The sequence below is a fragment of the Hyposmocoma kahamanoa genome, unplaced genomic scaffold (assembly GCF_003589595.1).
Source record: "Hyposmocoma kahamanoa isolate Upper Pololo Valley unplaced genomic scaffold, ASM358959v1 76, whole genome shotgun sequence".
Taxonomy (NCBI): domain Eukaryota; kingdom Metazoa; phylum Arthropoda; class Insecta; order Lepidoptera; family Cosmopterigidae; genus Hyposmocoma; species Hyposmocoma kahamanoa.
The window spans coordinates 8,492,548-8,511,281 of NW_020653900.1; the positions used below are offsets into that span (position 1 = coordinate 8,492,548).

At 36.9% G+C, this 18,734-nt stretch overlaps 1 protein-coding gene across 2 annotated transcripts in view; it reads left to right on the forward strand.

Annotated features, from left to right (window-relative positions):
* The first annotated feature begins 321 nt into the window (after positions 1 to 321).
* LOC113232488 (protein O-GlcNAcase) overlaps positions 322 to 18,734 on the forward strand; it is a 21,448-nt gene continuing 3,035 nt past the window's right edge. The window contains exons 1-16 of one of the 2 annotated variants that reach the window (XM_026467232.1): positions 322 to 503; positions 631 to 682; positions 1,845 to 2,073; positions 2,355 to 2,459; positions 4,861 to 5,023; positions 6,963 to 7,091; positions 7,312 to 7,455; positions 7,707 to 7,821; positions 8,691 to 8,776; positions 10,253 to 10,443; positions 12,039 to 12,354; positions 14,019 to 14,192; positions 15,367 to 15,494; positions 16,449 to 16,540; positions 17,744 to 17,921; positions 18,303 to 18,477. In XM_026467232.1, the coding sequence (XP_026323017.1) occupies positions 437 to 503; positions 631 to 682; positions 1,845 to 2,073; positions 2,355 to 2,459; positions 4,861 to 5,023; positions 6,963 to 7,091; positions 7,312 to 7,455; positions 7,707 to 7,821; positions 8,691 to 8,776; positions 10,253 to 10,443; positions 12,039 to 12,354; positions 14,019 to 14,192; positions 15,367 to 15,494; positions 16,449 to 16,540; positions 17,744 to 17,921; positions 18,303 to 18,477 (2,344 nt within the window). In that variant the 5' untranslated portion in view covers positions 322 to 436. The remainder of the gene's footprint in view (positions 504 to 630; positions 683 to 1,844; positions 2,074 to 2,354; positions 2,460 to 4,860; positions 5,024 to 6,962; positions 7,092 to 7,311; positions 7,456 to 7,706; positions 7,822 to 8,690; positions 8,777 to 10,252; positions 10,444 to 12,038; positions 12,355 to 14,018; positions 14,193 to 15,366; positions 15,495 to 16,448; positions 16,541 to 17,743; positions 17,922 to 18,302; positions 18,478 to 18,734) is intronic. The other variant, XM_026467233.1, reaches the window with a different exon arrangement.

The window sequence follows — 18,734 nt, forward strand, 5'->3', positions numbered from 1 at the left end:
GATCACGATTCGTGTTTATCTTGTCATTGCAGTTGGAAAATTCCATATTTTGTAAATTTTAAGTATGAGCTTAAAAAAATGTGCCTTTTAGTTTTACTGTAACTATTCTAAACATACGGATTTTTTGGGTTTATAAATTTCTTTCATAGGTTTTTAATTTCTGCTTAAAATGAGCATGTAAAATACCTTAACGTTTGACACATCATAATTTCTCCGTAACAGTTTCATTTGGGTAATACAGTAATTTCATGATTATCGCCTGAAACAGGTCAAACGGTGCTCAAAACTTTTTAAATCGTTAATACAGTTATTTATATTGCCACTATCCATCAGTGACTTAGAGCCTCACGCGTAGTTACGCCTGTGCGTCTCTCGAAAGAGATTACATCTTACCAACTTCACTTTTGTGTAACAAATCGTTAAATTCCTGGTAAAAATGACTGAAAGTTCACCGGATGAGTCTAGTTCTAAGAGGAAGGACTTCATCTGCGGTGTTGTTGAGGGTAAGAAAGTAGTAAACAATTTTTTTCAGTGAAAACACATGTAAAGAGATGATGTATTATATTTACGTGTATGACGGTTATGTCTAAGTTTAAGACAGAGTGAATGACCTAGGCTGTTCTATTGCAGGCTTCTACGGCCGCCCGTGGACGACAGAACAAAGGAAAGATCTATTCCAAAAGTGAGTTGTGCTTGTTAAGTAGTTAATTTGATAATGTCATGGTTTTATCAATATTGAATAATATAAGATTAACTGCAAGTTTAATACGCAAAACCGCAGTTTCCAAAAGTTATCAATTCAAATCAATTCAAAAATCAAAAAAGAGAAAACGTATAAGCGATGAACAAACATTGCTTATATGTTTTCTCTTAGTTTAACAGTCAGTGCATAGATATTTTTTTTTGTCTCTTATCAAACTTTGAACCCATAAATTACACACTTGTGCATTGAATTGGGAGTGAGCGGCCAGTAGCAACTTATGTAGCTCAGAAAATTCTCAGTTTTCTAAACTATTTTAATTGAGTTCTTAGATTTTCACGATTATTGCACATGTTAAATTAAACTATTTTTTGAGATCCAAATTGTGTATGTTTGTTTTTTCAAACAAAATATATGGGACAAACGAAGCGAAGTATTTGCAACATAGTTTTTTTCCAATGCGAAACAATTGTGAAAACCAACAAACCTGTTTTATGTTCTGATGAGCATCAGAACAAAAACTCATAAGTTGCATTTTGACTTGTTCTATTTTAAAGCCAGGCAGTAGTTTTTGTATATTTCTATGAATTATTTATCCACCTGAACAGCATCCACTAAATCCTCCATCAAAATACTCTTCAAATGCAAGATAAGACCAAATTATAATCATTTATCAGATTTATTGATTTTTGTTCGGAAGTTCCTCAATTGTTAATACAAAGATTAATAATGGAGGAACACTTGACTGGGTGAAGAAATAGATGTCTCACAGATGATGCTTTGGCAAAAAGATGTTAGAAAACCAAAACAAAGATCTGCAACAAGTATATAGAAAACATCGAAAGGTCTTCTGGTACGGTTTGGTAGAAGACATTGGTTTGAATGCACGATTGGAGGAATTTTTTCCAAGTGTTTGATATTTATATTAATAATTATAACAAACTAGTAAGTAAACTAGTAGTAGTAATTTCACAAAAAGAATTGGTAATCATGGTGGTGAAACATTCTCACATTCAGTAAACTTAATTACAGTTCTACAATTGTCAACACAAGTTCACAAAATTAATACTCAATTTCTATGATATTTACTTGAAGCTTCAATTTTGGAAAATAGTACTTTAAATGAATATTCAAAAATTTTCAGACTTAAAAAATGGGGTATGGACATGTATGTGTACGCTCCAAAAGACGACTACAAGCACCGAGCATACTGGAGAGAATTATACACAGTAGAGGAGGCTGAACATCTCACGTCTCTAATAACTGCAGCAAAGGCACAAGGGATTCAGTTCTGCTATGCATTGTCTCCAGGACTAGATATTACGTATAGCAGCCAGAAAGAGATTACTACTCTTAAACGAAAGCTAGAGCAGGTACTATAAAGTCTTGAACAATGTGTGTGAACACTTAGGATTTTCTCATTGGCTAAATAATTAAGTTTTTCTATTGTAATATGAAGCTTCCGTCCAACACACTGCATACTATAAATGTAAACATGTAAACACTGTCACTATAAGGAATAACTGTTAACCAAAGATTTGATAAAAATGTTGTGTATAGTCTGGTGTAGCACATATCCCTAATGTGAACATGTGAGAGTGAAAGTTAGCCCTGTATAAATGTTTGGCAATTCTAAATTTGTAACTATTTTCAGGTGTCTCAGTTTGGCTGTACGTGTTTTGCTTTACTATTCGATGACATTGAGCTGGAGATGAGTGAGGCTGATAAGCAAACCTTTCAGAGTTTTGCACATGCACAGGTAATTGAAAACTTTTAAAATTTAGTTGATGCCATAAGAGCATTCTTTATGTTAAATGTTCCAATTTACCTAATAGTGGTATCATTATCGATACAAAAATCGGACATAAAGAAAAATTCCTTTGACACAAACCAGTGACTGTTGCCATGCTGGGGCCACCGCGCCACAGACGGATTCAGCAGACCTTATGAATATGTAACTTATAACTTTGTGTTTGTTAATTTTTTATCATTGTTGTTATAAATAAATAATGGGTCTAAGATAGGACCCAACGTAGGCTGTGGTATACACGGCGTGAGAGCCAGGCTCAGCTACAAGCTGAACATGGGACGACACTCCTCTATCTTTCAGACCGAAATGTATGCCATAATTACTTGTGCGGGTTTGAACCTGAAGAGAGGCAACGTTGACAATCATATTTACATAAACTCAGATAGTCAAGTGGCTCTACGTGCACTAGCCTCAGTCACCCAAACATCGAGGATTGTAGAGAACTGTGTAAATATACTGAATACTCTTGGGGAAAGTAATATAGTGGTATTGCACTGGGTTCCAGGCTACTCTCACATTGAGGGTAATGAGTCAGCGGATGAAATGGCAAAGGCTGGTGCTAGGGAAACCTTTATTGGACCTGAACCGTTCTTAGGGATAGCATACAGTCTGGCAAAGCTCACTCTGCTAAATGAGAGAACTAGGGTCTTGAGTATTCAAAAGCCCTGATATCTGTCTACAGTGCCAAACACTGTACACAAGCTCAGTCATTGGACAGGAATGGCATAAGAATGCTCACTAGAGCTTTAACAGGGCATTCTGGCTTTTTTTTAAATCTAGGTTTAAGAGGCCTGAAACGTTCGGGCGTTTATGTCGGCCTCGTAATGTATATATGTATATAAATAAGTCTCCTATTTTATCTGTCACTACTCCCATGTGCTGACTTGAGTATTGAGTAGAGTTCTGGAATACGACCCCCAGAGTCAGTGAGAATAAAAATTTTGTTTGAATCCACAGAACTAACAAAGGATAATGCTTCCACTATGGCAAATAACTCCGCTCTCATTATGCATACACAATTTAAGTTTGAATGATACATTATGTTGCGGGTCATAAAAGGCCGCGCGAACATCATTGATGTCCTTGGAACCATCAGTAAAAATCCTATAGCCATTGTACTTAAGAGTTAAAAAACTATTTACACATTTATTTAAATACACCGTGTTACATTGTCCCTTGGGAGTGGTCAGGTTGGGTATCCTGTCTTTTTTGCTCCTGTTTTTTTTTGCAGTTATTTATATCTATGTACGATATCCAAATTTCCATATAAAACATTTCCAATTTGTTATATTTGAATACATCTCTATTTTCTAAATTGTTACAAGCTTCAGTTAAAGCTTATTATTCCAGTAACTATTTATGTTATATTCTGCGATAAGATCTTGAATGCTTTGTACACTTACTTTATTAGTGAAAGATAACCGTGGTTAACCAATATTTATGTGCCAACCAGTATCTACGCACCGCCAAAGGTGGTATGGCCAACTCACATTCCATTACATGTATCAGTGTAGTTTTAATGAAACCCCCACAGATACGTAAGGCTTTATTTTGTAAGAGGTCTAGATTACGTAAGTGACAGCTCGCTGAGTTGGCGTACAAAAAACTTCCATAATCGATTCGGCTTCTTAGAAGAGAAATGTATAAGCCTTCTCATAAACTTAGGGTGAACGCCCCAAGAACTACCTACGAGTACTTTAAAAATCTTTTGACACAACTCATTTATGTGAGAGTTCCAAATGAGCTTGGAGTCTAGCCATAATAATATGACAAGCACATGTCAAATATTGGGCAGAAGGAGAGTAGAGAATGTAAATTCTGCCACAATGCGGATGAAACTCCTGTTCATCTACTCACCCTATGAGGCGCTACTGATGCTGTTGGTGGATTGGCACCGTTTAAGCATGTCCTGTCGACTATAATGTAGCCGCTTGGGATGTTCTGTCAACCGCAAACCTCGCTTAGTGAGTTTTTTGCAAGGGAAAGCAAATATTAAATAATCCAATGTCAGTGACTGATATAATAATAATAATAACAACGCACACACTCATAGCCCCGCACTAGGCATCGCGGGTGCCACGGACACACACATAGACAACTACAAATATACCCAAATGCACTAGAAAAATAAATGTAGGCCATACAAATATTTCTCCTGCCTCGGGAATCAAACCCAGGGCCTCTGCGTGGCAGTCCAGCATGGTAACTGTTCGGCCACTGAGGCAGTTAGGTTATACCTTCTTATTATTATTATATATAGTAGGTAGTAATATATAATACCTACTGGATACCAATCCAGTGATTTATTATGTGAAATTAAAAATTAAACTTGAATTTGTTGCATTTCCAGGTATCAGTTACTAACGAGATCCACCAACACCTGGGCTGTCCGCGCTTCCTGCTGTGCCCGACGCAGTACTGCGCCTCCCGCGCCCTTCCCGCAGTCAACAGCTCCGAGTATCTGAACACACTCGGAACCAAGCTCTCCCAGCAGATAGATATTATGTGGACTGGTTTGTATTTTTGTAAATATTCATCGTCTCATATTGCTTGTAAACTTTCTTAGAAGTGTCCTGGATGATACAGGCTATTAAATGTCAATAAAACTTCTTTGTGGACGACATAGTTAGGTGCCATTATGTAAACAAAAGTCCATAATTCATTATTCGTGAAACACAGGTTGTATAGAAACTGCCTTGTATAAAATAATTATAGTTTCACTGAGTCCGACCAAACATTATTAGAAATATATTTATAAGTATATTTTGTACATTCACTCCCATGTACTTCCACAGACCAAACCACATGTAACATGTTTATTTTTCAATAATATTACATGGGCAGTATTTTAAACACGGTGCTAGATAGATGGTTAAATTTTAATGATAATTACATGTCAAAATAATAATAAGTTTGTCAAAATAAATATACAAATGTCAAAATTGTGACAAAGAATTTAAAATCGGTCATTTGAAAATTCAGACACTGTATTGTAAGTACATTTTATTAGTCAACAAGTTGTTTAATATTTTTTAAATAGCACAAGCTTTTTCTCAGACTGTTAGTTGTACCCGGCCTACAACTTTTTCCTTATTACCAAAGCAATAGTTGATGCCATCTGTACTGTTAAGCACAGATCTCTTTACCGTAACAGCGTTTGCGTACTACGTCTTATTCGTATCAGGGGGGGGAGTATTTTCTAGATTTGTATAGTCTTAGATTCGCAACGAATATAAAGGTCAATGGAAACGTATTACTCAATTATACCATATCCCACCGCCCTTAGTCATAATGAAATAAACACATACGCGTTAACGAACTGCGCAAGGCTACACGGGTGTAACTTTACCGATATAGTATTCGTTAAGTGGTTTTACGCTATGACTCAGCCGTTTACATTGTCTGTTGTTTTGAAGTCTGCTGAAATAAAATGACCGAGAAACGAATTATTTGGCCAACATTTTCGAACGGATACATTATAGAACTGCTTAAGGAATGGATAATATAATTATATGTACAGTAAGGGACATATATATCTATTAGACGACGTTACAGTTTCTAGATACGGTTTAATAATATAGATGTAAATCAACATACATTGCCTGGATCAATACCAGAGAGTCGATTGGGTAGATCTAATATAAATGGAACCCGCTCTTCTAAATAAAACTATAGTATTAAACCATTGACTTACAAATAAATGGACGACAGGTCTAATACAAAAACCACGAAAAAAACGTCTCAAGTCAACCTTTTTAAACGTAGTGACATGTAAAGGAATATGAAAAAGCTAAAACGTTGAATTTAAATTGTAATGTCATCGCAGTACTGTCTAATTTTGTTTGCTTCGCTGTCAGTCGAACAAACGAAGACTAAAGCGTGAATGACGCTCTGTATACGATTTTAACGCCCGATAAGTTCGGACACTTTTTAGCGCGGACCCGACGTCCATATAATTGTAAGTCAATGTATTAAACTGACAAATATGTCAAAGACAATTTTAGTAGCTGTAGAGCTCCTTACACGAAAGAGTTCGTAAGGAGCTCTACTAAGTAATGGCGAAATTACAGGCACATGGGACTTGTCAACTTATGTCTCAGGCTGACGGACGCAGTGGCGGTGCCCCTCAGATTTTTACGATTTAAAGCTCTGAGTGGCACTGCAACTGTTATGGGTAGGCGTATAGCTTACCATCAGGCGCACGACTTGTTCGTTCTGAATCATAAGAAAGACATGAAATTAATTTGTACGTGGCAACTTTGAGCTTCGCTTTTTTTCTTTCTCCTTTCATACCTGCTGTGTTCATGTAACGTGCTCGTATTACAAAAATAAACGCCTATTGTAATAATATTTAAAAATATAAATAGCGGATTCAACATGGTTAATTTCAGCCGAAATGATGATGATGATAAATTACACCTGAATTGGTCTACTCAATAATGATAATTGCAGGCTCCAAAGTGATTTCAAAGACGCTGACAACGAATTGCATTGAAGAGATCACGCAAGTACTGCGTCGTCCGCCTGTTATCTGGGACAACCTGCACGCGAACGACTATGATCAGAAGAGAATATTCCTGGGTAAGTCAACAAGTTTATTCTCCAGATACGATACAAAACCACGACATATTTTGCAACAACATTTCTCCTTAAAAATGTACTTGCTAAAAACTAAACTAAAAATATTTAAAAGGCTTTTTAAAGATGAACTTAATTTAAAACGTAACTCTAAAATATAATCTCATACTTTTTCTCCAAACAAAGGTATTAATTTCTAGTTATATCATTTTTTTGTATGTAGGCCCATACTGCGGTCGATCACCAGAATTGATTCCCCTATTGCGCGGAGTGTTAACGAACCCGAACTGCGAGTACAATGCCAATATGATCCCGATCTGGACGCTCGGACATTGGGCCAGCTGCAGTTTGGATGCGCCTGCACATAGTAAGGAACTTTTCAAATTGTCAACCTTTCAACATCTTTGCTGCAGAAGTAAATATAATTAAAAAGCGTCGCCAATTTAGAATAAATCAGAAGTCGGATCAACATATTTAGTAACTTAACTTCATAACAAAAAATACTTAATAAGACGATTTTACATAGTTCTCATGAAGTATGTATGTGCTATAATCCTATAGTCATCCATTATTAAGGGTGGTTTGTGAAACAGATTAATAATTAAAACCATGTTTCAGTGGAGGCAGTTTCGTGGGATATAAAGTTGGAACGCGAGAGTGAACAAGGCGTCTGTGAGGATGAAACGCCGCTAACGCTCGGCAAGCACGTGTATCACCATCGACAGGCGTTACGGTATGTTTATTTTGACTTAGTTTAATAATTATTATTATTTATTTCAGGCATTCACAATCCATAACATTTGTTAGTAAAATGTACTTAAACCTAGTTGTAGCGGACTGTATCAACGGTGTTCGAGTGGATGCCTATCAAAGATAAGTAAGACCAAAGTAAATGTACTTACAGTTTATTAGAAAACAATGCACAGCTATCAACCAAAACAGAAACAATAGTCAATAATAAGAAAAGGCGCCAAAAACAACCACATTTCAATTTAGAAATTAATTAGAAAACTAAACTTAAAAAGACTATATAAAATATATGTACAAAAAGATTTGTAGCCACAGCTGCGATTCGCTACATTAGTGTTAGAATTTACCCAGTTAACGTCATCGTCAGAGCAAATGGCTACGAATTACCAATAGTGTGCTTATGCATCCACCGCCCTAAGCATTGGGAACTCCTTCCTAAAAGCGAATGTGCGCAGAATGTCGTTCAAGCAGTGACGCATGTGATTTGGCAGCGACGCTTTTCGTTTTCTGACAATAATATGGAAAGCGTTGACACCTTCATCAGAGAACTTGCCACAAAAAGGTGTAACTTGAAACAGCATCCCAAACGCATTGTACTGGCAATCCATATTATATAACTGCCTCCGCGGCTGAACGGTTACCATTCTGGACTGCCACGCAGAGATCCCGGGTTCGATTTCCGGGTCAGGAGAAATATTTGTATGCCCTATATTTGTTTATCTCGTGAGTTTGGGTGCAATTTGTGGTTGTCTAAGTGTGTGTCCATGGCACCCGCGATACAGGGTTTCCCTAGTGCGGGGCTATGAAAAAATAAAAGAAATCTGTAAATCAATGTCTTTTTTTAAACTGTAGACATGCAATCAACGAATGGCTGCCGGAGTTTTCAATACCAAAAGCGGCGCAGGCACCTGTTATAAAACCACAGCCGTCAGTTACAGGTAATTACAAAGAACCTTCAATTCACCACAAATCTTAATATTTTGTTTTTGTTCATTAGGGCGAGGCATTTGAATCTGCCAGTAAAGTATATTGTAATGATTAAATAAGAACAGGCGGTAAAAATTTGACACAAATCCGACGTTGACAAGCGCCCGATGTCGTTAAACCCCGCTGGGCAATGTTTTATTAATATTTTTATTTAATAACTATAGGGCTTCAGTCGCAAACCAGAATTTAGCAGGTTCTCTGCAGTACTCAAAGACAAATATCTCCATATAAAAATTTTGAGTTAAGTTACATATTTTGTTCTTAAATAATTCGTTTTAGACTTTTATTTTACCCTGTTTTCGGATATTTTTATATGATCAGGTAAAGTACATCTTCTCATGTAAAGCGAACTAAAATTATATTACATTTAATGAAAGCATTCGCTTTCTTCGTTATTAGTAGGAAAAGGAAAAAAATATTTCATTTTAGAGCTGTTAAATAGTTTAGTAGCTTTTCATTTTAGTCATAATACAAATACATTCTGTACTGAACCCTCAGAATACTTGTATATTTGCGAGGACTCATTTGTCAACTAAAAGTTACTGGCCCCAAAAGAGATACAGAAAGCATTTTTTTTGTTCAATAAAAAATATGTTGGTGTTCTCGCAAATTGACAACGTTGTTTCGTATAGGTAGTTATTGAATTATTGATATTGATAGTTAATATAGACATTTTATGTTCTTATATTATGTAGAGAGCTGCGATATCTGCTTACACTGGAAGTCATTACGATCACTTATGACAAATGAGATTACTTATCTGAATGGCTTTGCAGTGTCTACTATAGTCTGTCTTTTTTTTAAAAGGAGTAAAATCAGAGTTTATTCTGCAAAAGTGTTGCCCGCTTGCGAGCAGCTAGTGATTGCAGTCGATAAATATTCTATCGACTAACGACTGAATATTTATTGGTCACGCTTATGAAATAAATAGCCGAACTCGTTTCATTTGAATCAATCCCGACCCATTGTTCATACAATTACTGAGCATAAGTCATTTTAATTTTTGTAAGTTCATACATACGTTTTAAAGTTTTTCATTTTAATTCCACTATAGATAATCAAATGTGGCTATTCTGGTTGAAATGTATAAAATAATAAAAATTGATTTCGATCGTAGTAAACTAACTGTCAAAATAAGAATAAATAATGCAATAACGCAATTAGTAATCATTATCACGTCGTAACATTCACAATTCAGACATTTTGGACAAAATTTTATCCTTCAAGATCTATCGATAAAACTATCGACAACAACTACATAACTATTTAAAATTTTATGTAAACTGGCAACCCTACAAATGTCATTTTACTACGTCTTCACAAAAGACGGTATAGACAAGAGAGACGTCTGTAATAACTAGTCAATGTATTTTCTAATTCGGGCTTTAGGTAAATATTAATAAAGTAACTGATATGTTGTCCACCAGTGCCACCAGTGCCGATCATACCGATACTACCGTCAGTGAACACTTGCATGTCGCTAGTGACCAGCACTAGTACCACTAGCACCACCAGCACAGCAGAGATCGCGCCTGCCATCCCCACTGTAAACACTAGTCAGCTGCAGGCGTTGGCCGATGTGTGCTGTCATGTACCGAGGCCCATTCTCGCCACTGGGGTATGGCTAATTATTTCGTTATCCATTGTAGGTACATTTGCCTGCAATTCGATTATTCTTATTGCAAGCGATTGATTGTACGTGTATTCCATATTAGTATTTTGTTTGCACAAATAAATCATTATTTATAGATCATTAGGTTATAAATTTTTTTTTATAATATCAAGTGACGGGACGAACAAGTCGTGCGCCTGATGGGAAGCTACATGCCTGTCTATAACAGTTACAGTGCCATTCAGAGCTTTTATTTCGCAAGATCTGAGGGGCACTGCTACTGCGCCCGTGATCCTGAGACATAAGTTGACAAGTCCCATGTGCCTGTAATTTCACCAGCACCCTTACCCTTCAAAACTGAAACGCAGTTGTTGCCATTACTGCTTGGGTGCAGAAATATGTAAGGGCGCAGCACTACCCTGGACGAACTCTTTCACAAAGAGCTCCCACTGCTCATTATTACAATTCAACAAATATTACGGAGAGATTTAAACCGTCACGCGTTCACGTATATACAATCGCTACACACTCACGGAGCCTTTAACGCGTTGCTGTGTGTCATCCAATATTTGTAAAAAAATTATATGAATTAAAAAAAATACCAAAAAGGTTAAGGTCACCGTGTGTCTCTAGGACGCGTTCAAATGGGTTTATTACTGTAGTGTTGTCGTCCCGATTTACATAACTGTTTTTAGGGGTCCAGTAGTTGCATGTGACGTCAATAATCCCAGTTTTTTTTTCGAAATTCGTGTCCTTAAAGTTTATTTAATTTTTTACAAACCTTTTAAAGTCTTAGCTTATACATAATAAGTAATTAACAAACATAATTGTTGCTTATTATACCTTACTGCATTTCATTTTGACACTGGTCCCGCAGGGCTAGTACGACAGGGCGCGACTTGCCCGAGAGCGACATAAAGCGCGAGATATTGTTATTTTTGCATAGAGATATCTCGCTTTGTGTCGCTTATGCGCATGTCGCGCCTTGACGTGCCAGCCCTAATAGCGACATTATAATTAGGATGATTCTACGCGACATTGCTACAGACATCGAGTATATCACCAGAAATAGAGCGAAATGTGATTTAATTTGTTTGAAAACTATTCTGCCAAATCATTACTGCGCTCCGATTGACTAGCCCGAATTCGAAACAATTGACGGGTGTTGTCAATTGTTTTACTCCAAATCGACAAGTTCAACTTGAGCTTTGCTGTAAAAGACGAAAATTGAAAAATTACATATTTAATTACCGATGAAATGTGATTCCGTTTGTTTTGTAATTCGATGTTTTGCTGTTTTTCCCATACCACCGAATGGAACAGCTCCCATTGTTAGAGATATTATCTTTATTACAATGAATACAGAATATTTTTGGAATATACGGAGACACAGAGGTCAGTTGTTGGCGCTGTACTATTTCAGCTTTCTAATTTGTGATTTCAGTGCTAGCGAGAGTTGATATTTAAAAGTGATATAAGATCTATTTGCGTGATAAGTTACCAGGGATGGATAGCCCTTATTTTGTCTCTGTTTCTGGTTATATACTCGATAGCTATATAATACTCAATCTGTATTCAATACATATTTACATAAGTGTCAGTTTCAGGTATCACTGATTGAAACATTTAATCCGGTTCCGACCCCAGTAATGAATTCCTTAGTTTCACCAACAAAAGTGATTCTTAACGAATCAATACCGAACCCCATAATACCCATCGCAAGTTCAAACATTGCGTTGCCACCGGAGATACCAGTTTCGACTCTACCTGTCGCGATACTGGGGTTAAAAGCGCTTGAAGAGAATAATGAAAAGGCCGAAGTTATGGAGAAAAGCGAGAACCAGACCGATATGGTCGAGAACCAAAGCGAAATGGCCGAAAACCATGCTGAAATGGGTGACAACCAGGGAGATATGAGTGAGTGAATTATTTGTATATTGCAATGTTTAGTACGGACAACAGCACATCAGACTACACAGTTTCGAAAGTCGCCTCCACTGCAACGAAACAAGATACGTCAATGTGTAGCTTGATGTGCTGTTGACTGTACATTATTACAGAGGCCGGGAAGGAAGGGATTGCTGGACGAGTATGAGTTACATGGACAAGCACCAGCGATTAATGCGAGTCGAGCAATCCCCGTTCCCGCCGAGGCATGTATAGTATTTTTCTCAAACAATGTGAGGAAATAGACAAAGTAAAAAAAAATAATAATTAAAAGTAATATTTGACGCGTTAGGACAATTGAAAAAGAAAGTGTTATTTTTTTTCCAGGCATATTAATAATAGTCTGCTGAACTTCTGATGATGTGTTTGAATGTTTATCTATTACTGCATTTTCGTTATCGCTCTTCTCACTAGCTCTCATTTTCGCGACCAAAATACAAAAAGACGAAAAACCGAAAATATACCAAAAACTTAAGTTTAAATGTTACCCCCATTTTTTTTTTAAGTTTAGAGAAGTGAACAGTAATGGTTTTTCATACTTACTTTGGAGACCTTGGTCGGGAAGAAGTCGCACGGTCTATAAATGACAAACTTTCCGTGTTCGTTTTTTGAAAGAAATGCAACATTTCCGAACGTGTGTGAGAAAATATATTTGTTATGAAAATCCTCCACTAGTTTGTCATTATTATTGATACAAAGATCGAACAACACAAAGAAAAAATCGATCTGACTGAACTCGAACCAGCGTCTGTTGCCAAACTGGGGCCACCGGTCTTACCAACTGAGCAACAGATCGAGTCCTCTAAAATAATTGAGCGATGGATAGTCTAAATATTTGTCTAGTGTATTTATTATATATGCAAATCTGCTGCGATAGCTAATATTTAACTATTGAGTAGTTAACCTAGTTAACTGCTATACATAGTGAACTTGTAGTTTAAATAGTCTATCCAATATTTAACTGCCTCCGTGGCCGAACGGTTACCATGCCGGACTGCCACGCAGAGGTCCCAGGTTCGATTCCTGGGCTGGGAGAAATATTTGTATGGCCTACATTTGTTTCTCTCGTGAGTTTGGGTGTAATTTGTGGTTGTCTATGTGTGTGTCCATGGCACCCGCGACACAGGGTTTCCCTAGTGCGGGGCTATGTTGAGTGTGAGCGTTATTATTATTAAAAAAAAAAAATATGTATTTACGATTAATCTTTATACACATTTCATAATTATTTTTAATCTCCAAAAAATGTATTGACGACTGCCGTGGTCGCGTGGCTTGCACGCCGGTTTACAAAGTCTCACCAGAAAAACTATTTTTTCTATGTTGTCTCGGGTCTGGGAGTCTACTCTCGTTCTCCGTTCGCAATCTGTTCGAAACAATTACTATCAAATAAGTAATACTCGGTCAAATCAAAAGAAATTGTCAAGTATGAAGCTTCATTCGCATCGTGCGTCTTTAATGTGGTGGAGTATTACTTATTTGACAGTAATTATTTTGGACGGAGATCGAGGGTACAGGGCCGGAGTGTTTTTGATGCCCTCGTTGTTCCCGGTTGCCATAACACAAGTTCTTTAGGTACTAATAAGTAAGTATACTAATATATATTATTTATTTGTTTATTTATGTATTTGTCTTAGGTGAGAATCAAAGTGAAATGATAGAGAACACGAGTGTGGCGAACGACAGCGTATTAGAGAGTGAAAGCTTCATAGAAGATATTAAGAAAAAAACCGAGGACAACGATAACATCATCGTGGACGACGTAGAACCGACGTCCGAGCTCCAGCAGAACGGCGATATGAGCGTTGGTGGTGAGCTAATGTTTTTGAACGTCGTTGTGCTACCCTACTCACGAATGAGCTTATAATAACAGTTGTCACTAGTGACCGCGTGAACTATTCGACAATATTACATTGTAAAATGTACAGCGCCACTAGCAGTCACAAGAAGAAGTAATATTTTGTATACAAATAATGTTCGCGATCCAACATATCGCGAAAATAAATCATACCGTGATAAGAAATCTGAAAATTAGTGATAATCATTTACTTAGCTGCCTCCGTGGCCGAACGGTTACTATGCTGTATGCAAGGGGTCCTGGGTTCGATTCTCGTGCCGGGAGAAATATTTTTATGACCTACGTTTATTTCTCTCGTGAGTTTGGGTGTAATTTGTGGTTGTCTATGTGTGTGTCCATGGCAGCCGCGATACAGGGTTTCCCTAGTGCAGAGCTATGAAAAAAAAACTTAAGAACAACTAAATAATTAGAGAGACAAGAAATAATTTTCAGTATCGTGTTTCATAACCCATAACACAGGTTTTGCCATGTTGAGACACTAGTCTCCCACTTAAACCTTGTTATTATCTATATTTATGTACAAAACTCCTTTGTATTATTTGTATTGAGAGAAATAAATAAAATTATATTGTCTTGTTTTGTCAATAAGTGCTTAAGGTTTAAGTTTGTAAGAAATTGTCCTGTATGATAAGAAGAAGACACGCGAGAGTTGGTCAAAAATGTAAGCACTCGTGTGCTTTACTGTAATATATTAGTATGAAAAACCCTGAACAATGACCCTATTTAACTGTGAAATGAACTTTTTATGAGGAGGTACTCAATTCGACTTTTTTTTTGTATGTATGTATGTTATTTGTTACTTTTTTTGTTGGAATGAGGGTACCTCAGTGTTGGTTCCATTTAAATTTGATGAAAATATTCCACATCTACGGGTGGCAAACTGGGGATGAATCCGGAGTCGCGCACTTTCCGGTAACCGATTTCAATAAAATTTGGCAAATAGATGTAATTCCATGAGCATTTGAGGTCGGAATCTAAAAAAAAGTTACGACATATCTTCTCTCTTTCGGGACAATTTGAATAGGATATGTCATAGAGCAAACATTAATTGCCTACATAATTTATGTTCACTGCAAAGTTCGATTTTATTGAAAATAATAAGAATTAATACACCCGTTTATACACAGACACACCCCAAACGTTAAGTCCAAACCGACTCTCCATACCGGAAGTGGGAGTCGAGCCCCTCGACGTAGATCCCCCCTCCACCGCCGTGACGGACTCAGATGTTGCCATGAACGACGTCATGAGCGAGGTAGGTGTACAGTTATTAAATACTATTCTTGAAATAAATGTTTGTCTCGAAGACCATTAAGCCAATGTATTGCGAGAGTAACTTATAGGACTGTGGAAAGCGTGACGTGGACTTCTGACATGATACTACAATTTTTATTATTTAAGTATTCGAGTATCCTGAAATATTATTAAATATTAATATAATAATTAATATTATTTAATATTTCATGATAATACAGTGGCATATTGAATAATATACTTCGTGATAATATTCTACAATATTTAAATACTAAAAATTCCCACTACTACAAATAATTAACCTGAATATTATCCCACTGTGTTGTGTTCTACGATCAACTTTATTGCAGGTATCTTAAATTATTTCTGAAATTTATTGTGTTGATTACGTACTTGGTGAACCTACTTTCAAATATATGTTTTGAAAAAGACCACTATACCATTTTCTAAACACAAAGTTTTTAAATCATTTGAGTTGTGCGGAAACAGGCGAAGATTATTGAGAAACTTTTTAGTTCGGAAAACTACAGTTCAAATATTAACCTTATGCCTAAACGGTTAAGGTAAATTAGTATTGATTAGTTAAGTACATTCATAATACATTTATTCATTGTATTTTGTGAATTGACAAAATAGTTACATTAAATTAAGTAAAAAATTCTAGCACGTGAACCCTATAAGGGCACTACAATTACTAATTTAAAAATTATCAATTTCATATGCTATGTCTCTAATTATTTATAATTAATTAGATATAACATTAATAACCGAGTATTAACGTTATATCTAAAGTCTTAAGGAAGTCTTTAATTAAAGTAACGGACAAATGAGCGAGAAACATGGTCCAATATAATATTAAAAAGAAATAGACAAACGATGCTATCGTCAACTTCTCCAAAACTTGCATAGCTCCGGATTTTTAACAGTAACGTAGAAAACTTTTTTGTTGCGACAGGGTGGTTGTTCGATGCAGGTAGAGCCCAGCAATAGCCCCTTGAGTACTGATATGATGGTGGAATCTATAGAACCGACGGAAGTACCTGATGAGTAAGTAGATATCGACCCTGAAAAGGTAAAACGTCTAACGTGTATTTGGAACATATAACTGGAGAGCGATTTAAAGTAATTTAAAAAAAATAAAATAATCGTAACTGATGTTATTTGTTATATAAAACTAGAAAGTTTCAGCTTTTCGACATAACAAATGAAGTTAGAGTTTTCTTTTTATCCTTAAAACATACTTTAAGTCGGTCTCCGGTAATATTTTCCAAATGTACATTACAAGTTTTTCCTTTTCAGCGTCGAATTATATATTTTTTCTATTATTATCCAATCAGAATAGTTAATGTCACTTCTGAATCTCATGCGTAGTATGAAATTGCTATAAAATTTTAACATTCCTTGTAAAAACCAGACCATGCCTGTTTCTGTCGCCAAACAGTTACGTCAGCATTACTGCTTTCCGGTTTTAAAAGGTGCTGGTGAAACTACAGAGAATATTTTGTATGAAAAGTCATTTTATTAAATTTCATCAAATTCTGCTGTCCTGATTTTTTTTCGTCCCAAAAAATTAAATCAACCTTAAAAGAAACTGAGTCTATTAGCATTAAATAATTAGTCAATTTTATTAATTTTCTATGAAAAACATTTTTAGAAATTTGACCAACGTCTGCTGTCCCGATTTTTTCGTCCTATACAATGAAATGATTCTTTCGTGAGACTGAGTCGATCAGCATTAAAAAAAAATATCGAATTCATTAATTTTTATGGACAAATCACGCTTGACTAAAAATTGTATTATGCCAAAAGTGTTTTCACATAAAAAGACTTACTGGTTCCGAAGACAGTTTCGTTGTATCTTCTATGGTTTCGAATTCCACCATACTGTCCTATGTAAAAAAAACACTGTATAAATTGAAAGTAATTATTAATATTTAAGTTATTATAAAATAATTCTGATGGTATTCTTATTTAAATAAGATGTGATCAGACTTCAAGATCAGACAGAAGGCACATGGGACTTGTCACCTTATGTCTCAGGGAGACAGGCGCAGTGGCAGAGCCCCTTAGATCTTTGCTATTTTCAAATCGCAAAGATCAGAGGTTAGCACTGAGTGGCACTGCAACTGTTATGGACAGGCGTGTAACTTACAATCAGATTTGATCGTCCTGTCACTTGATATTATGAAAGTAAAAAAAACTTTGGACGAATCTTGTAACAATCCCTAGTGATTAATTAATTACTTCCAGGCCCGTAGAAGAACCAACCATAGACGCGAACGCACTAACAGCAGATGATCTGCTGTTACTTTGCGATCTATTCTATCTGCCGTTCGAGCATGGGTCACGAGGACTGCGCCTCCTGCACGATTTCAATTGGTTGATCACACACGCGTCTAGTATGCTGCCTAGAGGAAATAAACCTGAGGTGAGAAAGGCAGGGATGATTGATCATAATATGTCACGATATTTCTGGACTTGAAAAGGCGTCATTTTTTTGACGTATAAATGGGTTGACGTGTAAAATATACATTGATAAATTGAATGTACTCTGCCTTCCCATCTGCCGGTTTGGGCTGGCCCTTAGAGTGATTACACACGGCGACTTTTAGCAGCGATGCAAACGCGCGTTCGTGAAACGCGCGATTCCATCGCTACACTTGCGATTTATAGACGATTGCATCGATGCAATCGCCTTTAAATCCCAAGTATAGCGATGTAACTGCATCGCGTTTGCATCGCTGCTAAAAGTAGCCGTTTGTAACCGCTTTTAGTAGTGCAGAGTATGTGTACCATTCGTTGTCGGTAGACCAGCGAGTGGCGCCGGCGGCGCGGGCGCTTCGCGTGGTGGATGTCGCGGGCGCGCCGCCTCGCGCGCCGCCTGGCGGCCGCCAAGAACCAAGAGCTGCATGCCGAGCTGGAGCCCTACGTCTGGGAGCTCTGCGCCGTCTTGGCGCTCCTCTCCGGCTTTGTGAGGTGGATAGGTGAGCCGCCTTGTCTCCTTGTACGAGTTCCTTTGCAATCAAACAGTAGGGCTAGCATGAAAGGGCGCGACTGCGCGAGAGCGACATAAGACGCAAGAGACTGCTATTCTCGCATATAGATCTTGGGCTTCTATGGCGCTTTTCGCGCAAGTCGCGCCCTGTTGTTCTAGGTTTTGGTTTTACTCATAGCTGCTACACTACGTTTTGCTAATTTATAATATGTCTTATTTGAAGACGTAGTAAAATGACATTTGCAG